The sequence below is a fragment of the Ursus americanus genome, chromosome 18 (assembly GCF_024610735.1).
Source record: "Ursus americanus isolate L20-20 chromosome 18, mUrsAme1.1.p, whole genome shotgun sequence".
NCBI lineage: Eukaryota > Metazoa > Chordata > Mammalia > Carnivora > Ursidae > Ursus > Ursus americanus.
In genome coordinates this window covers 11904823-11913354 of record NC_142144.1, presented here as the reverse complement: position 1 = coordinate 11913354, position 8532 = coordinate 11904823, and the positions used below count along the sequence as shown (strand labels likewise).

The window sequence follows — 8532 nt, the reverse complement described above, 5'->3', positions numbered from 1 at the left end:
CTTAGGTCCCTCAGTGTTCAAAACTTGAGGCCCTAGATGTTACCAGGTGAACTTGCTGGAAGTATTTGCCCCTTGTACTTCTAGAAGGCTGATTCCCAGAAACACCAGGTAAAAACTGTGTTGGCTCCAAGTGTTCCTAGATTCCTGCCCTTTTAAGGTTCTTCATGACCAGTGAGGCTGCTCCTGCTCTCTTTGACCCCAAGAGAGCATCTTCAGAACCCACTCATGCCAAAGAATGGTACTGAATCTGATAAAGCAAACACCCCTCCCTATTAGCCTATATATTCCATCTCTCGGGGAACTGACTGAACAGCACAGGAACAAACACAGCCTCATTCCTTAAAATCCAATAGTTAGGTTAGAATCTGGCCCCTGCTACATTAAGTCAGGCATATGATAAGATTAGGAAAGGGTCAGAATTATGGATGTGGTTAGAATAGGGTTAGGACTAGGGTTCTGGTTATGCTTAAGACTACAGTTAGGATAGGGGCTCCTGGGTGGCTCAGCCGTTAAGCGTTGGCCTTCGGCTCAGGGCGTGATCCCAGAGTCCTGGGATCAAGCCCCGCATCGGGCTCCCTGCCCCGCTGGGAGCCTGCTTCTTCCTCTCCCACTCCCCATTTGTGTTCCCTCTCTCACTGGCTGTCTCTGTCTCTCTGTTAAATAAGTGGAATCTTTAAAAAAAAAAAAAGAAAGAAAAAGAAAGAAGGAAAGAAAGAAAGAAAGAAAGAAAGAAAGAAAGAAAGAAAGAAAGAAAGAAAGAAAGAAAGAAGCTACAGTTAGGGTAAAGACAGAGCCAGGGCTGGATTTGGAATTTAAAAGGAATCAGATAAATTAAGGATTGAATTGAAGTTATATACATTTGGTTGATTTTAATTAGTAGTAGGTTTGGGATAAATTTGGGAGTCGGAATTTGGATAAACTTGAGCTCTTATTAGAAATAATTGAGGGTTAGTTTTAGAGTACAGGACTAATTAAGGCTGGAGTTCAGGTTTCACTTTTACTGCTAGAGTACATTTGGGTTAGAGTGTAGTCCATATCAGAGATCTGTTAGATAAATTAAATTGATGTGTGGATAAGGTTCATGAATAGTATAGGTCATGGTCTAAAGTTATTATTGCACTTAATCTAGATTCGGAAGTAGATGAGAGTTAGACATGAGAAGAGTATTTTAAGTATCAAATTGACATGTCTTGGGTCTTAATTTAAAATTTATTTTGTGTTATAGATAATGATTCATGCTTAGAGGTACAAGACGGTTATTGGTGCATTTACATTTCATTCACAGTTAGGAACATACTCAGATTAGCACGTGGTCCAGTACAATAAACTGCTCTGTGTTTAGATTACAACATCCAGAGGCAGAATCAGTGTTAGGAGAGGGAATGCCATAACCCTGACCTCTTGGGTAACCACAGTACTCTCAGCTTGGGGTCACTCTGGACCCTTCTGACCCAATGCTCTTGGGATTTTCATCTACCCAGAGTTCACAATTTTGACAGACTTTGTCTTCCTGACTCAGTTACACATGGGTGAGGCTAAAGCACTGCATTCTGCCTGGGAAGTCCCTCCATGCAGAGGAGCAGGACAGGAATGGACCCCGGGAATTAGAGCAGTAGTGGAGGAAAGATGGAGCATGGCCAGAGCCAATGCCAGCTCCTGGCTGATACCCCCTCCAGTTCCCCTGATTTGGCTGTGATGAGACCAGGGGTGGAGAGATGTGGTTTCAAACTCTAATGGCTTCCCACAGAGTCTCTTCCTTCCTCCACCTCACCACTCCAATTTCCGTTCAAAGAGAAATCAGCCCCCGGGCACCAAGGCTACAGGAAGACCAAAAGTTCAGCCTAGCTCCCTAGGAAGGTGACGCTCCTTGTTACCAGGACCAGGACACTCCCTCTCAGTACCTGTGGTCTTCTTGGGGGTCCTAGTGTCATGGAGGGAGGGATATGCACAAAACTGTCTCTTCATATCTTAGAGGATTTTATAGGTTTCCTGAAAGAGTCACCAACTTGTCCTGGTTTGCCCAGAGCTGTCCTAGTTTTAGTATACCAAGTCCCATGTCCTAAGAACCTGTGCGGTGCTGGGAAAATCAGAATGGTTGGTCACCTCCTGATGAGCTCGCATCTCAACGGCAGAGGGTACAATATCCTAGGTCAGCATATTACGATAAAAGTTCACCTACATTAAAATCCTTCCTCCCATCACAGACTTTGATAATCTTTTCCCAGTCCTTGCCTCCTTACCACTGTAACAACTCATGTGCCATGACAACGATCGGAAGCATTATGAGAAAAGTTGGCAACCTCCAGACTGAGAATATGAAGTTTGCCCCCAATTCCATAATGTTTATGCTTAAAGACCTCCTCTGTGGTCTTTTCTTCTTTGTGCATGTTCTTGGGCTCTCATGATATGTATAGGCCCCACCACAATCAGGGAAGTTACTAGAGGCTTCTGGTCCCTTCCACTGTCTTGGCCCTACAGGATGTCCATGGGTCCTCCCACATGGTTAGCATCAGTGGAGCAGCAATAATGACAATAATAATTGCAGAAATAATTTAATAATAATAATGCACTAATTACAGAAACCCTACACATTAACGTGAGGTTGCAGGCTACTACGCTGGGCCTATTTGATAGAACAAACAAAAGAGAAGGGGAAGGGTTGGAAGGCAGTAACAGCCCAATATGGAGGATAAGGGAAAAGAAACAGATTCTCGACCCCAAAGTGAAATGTCCAGTAAATTTCCCCAATTCTATTCAAATATTTCCCTTTTAAACCTCCTTCAACCATTTACCAAGATAAGCAGTCAGGACAAGAGCAGGCTTGGGGGGGGGTGGAACTGGGGGTCTGATTTAGGGCACTCACTGCACAAGGTGAGGTGGACCTTACAGGGTGGGTGGGAATTGGGAAAGAACAGTCCATGCGGGAAGGACAAATGGACCCAAAGACGTGGCCATGAAATGAGCCCAGAGTGCAGTAGACTTTAAGGACACCAACTGAACTGGCTTGAGAGGGACATAGTAGAAAAAAAGTAGAGGGAAGGATGAAGATTGAGGGTCTGAGAATGATACCGTGGGTGAGGTCTCGGGTAGGGGAATGTGGACTCTATTGAGCAGGCACTAGGGAATCACTGAAAGTGCTCATGTTCCAAACCACCCTTTATGGTTGTTCTGACACCAAGTCATGCTAAGCCATTCCTGCCTGGAATGCTGCACACAGCACCATTCCCTTCTGTCGACTACACACCCAGCAACACAGGCCCCTCCCCAACACAGAAACATCCATGCACAAAGAAACACTCTCCTAGGCTTGGCCACCCACACAGACACAGACGCAGCTGCACAATCAGACACGCACTCGAGCTGCTTGCACAGAGACACAATCACTCTCTCCACACGCAGGCATCCAATCCTTAGTCACACAGCCATACACATCGCCAGTCACCAATCCCTCCCACACTCCTCCACTTCCTACAAGAAGCCACCGGCAACAGCGGAGGGTACAGGAAGGGTGGCCCAGGAAGCTACTGCTGTAGACCCCGGGCTCCCCTGCCCCCGGCCCCAGTCACTCTGCCTGGGGCTCAGGAGTCAGCCTGACCCTTCTTTCTGGCTTTCACAGGACAGGGACTGAGGGGCGGCACCCTCACTGTGCATGAGCTCCTGAAGGTCCCTTGAGTTGGAGGCGGCACCAACCACCCCTCCTCCCATCAAATTGGGCCCTAGAGAGGAAAAATAACAAGGCCCAGAGCTGAGCTGCCTCCTGCCCCAGGGATGAGGGCCTGGGGAAGGCGCGGTGTTGCCTCTGCGGGGGAAAGCTAAAGTGTTCCCAGGGCCCCAAACCCCATAAGTTGTGGCCAATAACTCCCTCCTCAGACACTACAGTGACAGAGCACACGGGGCCCCCACTGCTGTTCCCCCCTGCAATGCGGCGAGGCCAGAGGGGACACTGGGACAAAGTGTGCAGATCTGTCTTCCCACGTGCGACTGTGAGCATGAGACACGTGTGAGTGTGAGAGTGCGTGCTGTTTGTGTGAGGCCGTGATTGTGCATTACCGTCACTGTACAACGATGTCATTGGGGGGGCAGTGTGTGTACGGGTGCGCCCCTCCAGGGTGGCACATCTCTGCAGTGACCCGGCATGAGCCTGTATGAGTGTCACCATGTGCATGGAAGTGTGAGGCTGTGAGCCCCTGCGGCTGTGCGTGATGAGAATGGGATCGGCCGGGGGATCAGGTGACTAGCGTGGGCACCAGCGCGCACTGGGAGAGCGGCTACACTGAGGAAGTATAAATGTGCACGGCGGTCCCAGTAGCTGTACGTGGTGCTGTGAGTTTCCATGAACAGGGGTATGTGAATGATCATCCCTCTCTGGCCTCAGTGCTATTTTGTGACTGTATTTGACCATCTATTTACATGTGTGATGTTCTGACTCCATGGGTCTCATGGTTTTACTTGTCCACTTAGGTGTGACGCGTGTGCTGGGTCCACGTTTCTGTATTATGACAGATCGTGCCTGTGTATTTGCAGAGACCAGACCAACCTGAGGCCGCGCATGTCTGCAAGTTTGCACGGGTGTGTTCGTGATTACACGTGGGTGTTCTACAAATAGCTCAGTGCAATTTAATGTTCACGGGGACCAATGTAGACACAGATCAGAACAGGTCAGTTTTTAAATGCCACTTTACAAAGAGCTTGTCCCCTCCATCCTACTGTCCATCCACTCACCCTGCTGGAAGGGGGCACATGATTGAGACTTTGAGAAAATGCTTTACAGGGAGCCAAAGCCAGAGGATTCTCCTTGCCCAATGGAGAAAAAAAAGGTAGACACTAGGGTAGGGAGGGCCTTTATGTATGTATGTATGTATGTATGTATGTATGTATTTATAATAGAGAAGGACACAGGAAGAAATGAGGAGATCATTCCCCTGCAGGGGTGGTCTCAGCAAAGGCTCCAGCAAACCTGTGTTCTAAAACCCCTCTCTTGTTAAGACTCTCTTAGAAAACTGTTCAAGATTTCTGCAATGAGATTCAGACAGGAAAAAAATGGGAGACGTTAAAACAAGTTGCCATCTGGCAGGTGCATCTGTCTGTCTGTGAAAGTTTCTCACAAAGGGTTTGATTCTCAAAGAGTGCTTGATTTCATGGGAAAGTTCTCCAGGTATATGGGGAGTCATCCGGAGTCTTTTGTTCTTTTTTTTTTTTTTTTTTTTGGCAAGTCTGAAAATATCTTTATTCTTCTCCCACACTTGATTATTACTTTGCTTTAGCGTAGAGTCCTACATTCAAAATATTTTTTTCCTTCAGAATCTGAAGATACTGCTTGACTGTGTTCTATGATCTTCTGCCAATGAACACTTGAAGGCAGCCCAGTTATCGAAATATCATTAGATCCTTGTGCTCTATGCCCCGGGAGGTATGGGGCTCTTCTCTTTATCCTCGGGGTTCTGAAATGTGTGTTCCTCCCTCCCATCTTGTTTTGTTCTGTTTTCCCCCATTCTTACTTTGCAGAAATCAGTGCCTGGGGGTCAGAGCTCTTCCCTGCTGTATTGATCCTCTCTGTCTTTTCTTCCATACTTTCTTCCTCCTCCAGTCTCCATCCTGAGCAACATCTTTTGTTCTGTCATTGCTTAAAATCACAAAGTATCCGAGTTGGGAGTGGCGTAGAAGATCGCCCAGTTCAGCTCCCTTATTTTACAGATGGGAAACCTAAAGCCAGAATGGAAGAAGTTTCGGGGCGGTAACATGACTTGCTCACAGTCACACCTGTGTGTAATACCAGGGCTGTCTGACTCCAAACCCATGATTTTCCCCATTGCCGGAAAGCCTTGAGAAATGTAGTTGCCCTTTTCCTTAGACACTGGGGAGATGACCCAGCAGTAGAAAGAACCCCTGCGGTTCTAGGGGAAGAACCAGCCCAGCCATGGATGCTGCCAATGAGTCTTCAGAGGGAGCCCCATTCATCCTCTTGGGACTGACAACAAGTCCTGGACAGCGGCGGCCTCTCTTTGTGTTATTCTTGGTCCTGTATGTGGCAGGCATCCTGGGTAATGGACTCATTGTGGCCGCCATCAGGGCCAGTCCAGCCCTTCACGCACCCATGTACTTCCTGCTGGCCCATCTGTCCTTTGCTGACCTCTGCTTTACCTCCGTCACTGTACCCAAGATGTTGGCCAACTTGTTGGCCCATGACCGCTCCATCTCCCTGGCTGGCTGCCTGATCCAGATGTATTTCTTCTTTGCCCTGGGTGTAACTGATAGCTGTCTCCTGGCCGCCATGGCTTATGACCGCTACGTGGCCATCCGGCACCCCCTCCATTATGCCACAAGGATGTCCCGGGCCGTGTGCACAGCCCTGGTGGGGACCGCATGGCTGGTGTCCCACCTCCACTCCCTCCTGCATATCCTGTTCATGGCCCGCCTGTCCTTCTGTGCCTCCCACCAAGTGCCCCACTTCTTCTGTGACCACCAGCCTCTCTTAAGGCTCTCCTGCTCCGACACCCGCCACATCCAGCTGCTCATCTTCACCGAGGGCGCCGCAGTGGTAGTCAGTCCCTTCCTGCTCATTCTTGCCTCGTATGGGGCCATCGCAGCTGCGGTGCTCCGGCTGCCCTCAGCGTCTGGGAGGCTCCGGGCTGTGTCCACCTGTGGCTCCCACCTGGCAGTGGTGAGCCTCTTCTACGGGACAGTCATCGCAGTCTACTTCCAGCCCACATCCCGGTATGAGGCAGAGCGGGGCCGTGTGGCCACTGTCATGTACACCGTAGTCACCCCCATGCTAAACCCCGTCATCTACAGCCTCCGGAACCGCGACGTGCAGGGAGCACTCCGAGCCCTTTTCACTGGACGAAGGATCTCGGTGGCTGACTCCTAAGCCCTTGGACCCCACCGAGGACAGACTCCATTACCCACAGGGGCAATTCAAGAATGTGCATCTGTTCTGTGCTTTTTGCAAAATCATAATCATAGCTATCACTTTCCAAGCGCCTGCTATGAAGCAGAGCCTTGCCCAGTCTTACATTATTCCCACACAAACCAGGGAAGTGGATATTATGATCCAGTTTCACAGACGAGGAAATGGGGTTCAAAGACAAGAATTGACTTTTCCAAATTTGCATAATTTTTAGGGGGCAAAGCTTGGGCCTTTTCTGCCTCATCATTCCTTCTTCCAACACTCACTCCCAAGGTACTCAGTGAGCTTGCTACCATTTTCTGATGACCTAAAGCTGTAATGGAGGGTGCAAATCCCCACGTCTTACTTTGAGGGGACTGGCACCTTACTTTCCATCACATCACCATGTATTCCCAAATAATTGACTTCTCAACTGTCTGGGACGCAGATAAAAGTTCACATACCCATGTGTCAAGAGGTTGACCTCTCCCAGTGCACCCTGTCTGGCAGGTAGGAGGCACTCTGGACATCTGAGACAAATAAATGATTGTATTTATGCTAATAAGCATTTAGGAGCTGTCCGTAGTTTAGATTCTTTGTTCTTGTACTTGTTTTCTATGATGCACCTGTTCGGCCACACCAGGAGCTCTGTAGAAGGCGCGTGCAGTGGGCATGCACTACAAATTCATGAAATGAAGCAAAGCAGGAAAGAAGGGATGGGCTACAGGCATCAGGGGCAGATGGAAGAGGTAGTTTTTAGGCCTTTATCATGTGCCAGGGCTTCATTTGCTTTTACCCACACAAAGCATGGGCATTCTTATTGCCACGTTACGAATGAGGACTCTGAGGCTCCAAGATGGCAGGCTCATCGGTCGCAGAACCAGAACAAGCCCTTCTGCTACTGGAGTTGCTCAGGTGCATTTTAACGGGGCCCCACAGAATCCAGACCCCAGGTTTGGGGGCCTCAGTGGAAGAACTTACAAGAAGAAACCCCAGACCAGGGCAGGCGCACTGACTTAAGTGAGGACACGTATGGGGTCTGAAATGCTTCATGGTATGCCCAATTTTTTACCAAATAGGATTATTTTTTTATGCCCACGTCTCTCCAAGAAATCTACACCCACCCCAACCCCCTCAGCTTCCCCCTTGAGGCTCTTCCCCTTCCAGGGAGGAGGAGGGCTGTAGCAATCCTGGCTTACCCACAGGCCTTTCCAGCTCCCACTCACAAGCCTGCGGCCACCTGCTCCTGGAACCACTACACCATGCTGTTTAGATCTCAAAGGGAGCTTAAAGATCTTTAGCCATTTTAGCAAAACAAAACAAAGCAAAAACAAAATTTTTTAAAAAACACATTTTTCTAATAAAATCTTACACAGAAGCATCATATATATATATACGTATATATATATATATATATATATACATATATATATATAAAGTGAAGGTGAAAAAAAGCAGCACAGTCTAGCTGAGGTGAGAGTCAAAGGCACCTTCTCCACCTCCTTGGTGCTTCTCCTAATCTAATCCAATCCCTTCATTTTATAAACTGGGGAAATGAGGCCCAGAGTGGTTAAGGGACTTGCCCAAGTTCACACACACAGTGGCAACTTCCAGGCTTCCTTGCTCATCCCACCAGACTCCATAGC

At 48.4% G+C, this 8532-nt stretch overlaps 1 protein-coding gene across 1 annotated transcript; it reads left to right on the top strand.

Moving 5' to 3' along the window:
• Window positions 1-5917: 5917 nt before the first annotated feature.
• On the top strand, window positions 5918-6868 carry OR1K1 (olfactory receptor family 1 subfamily K member 1). Its single transcript, XM_045791173.2, has one exon. It carries the CDS (start codon window positions 5918-5920, stop codon window positions 6866-6868), a length of 951 nt encoding a protein of 316 aa, XP_045647129.1.
• The last annotated feature ends 1664 nt before the right edge of the window (window positions 6869-8532 follow it).

Bases quoted from the DNA above. Each gene is read 5' to 3' on its own strand.
- OR1K1 (XM_045791173.2), top strand. From the start codon at position 5,918: ATGGATGCTGCCAATGAGTCTTCAGAGGGAGCCCCATTCATCCTCTTG.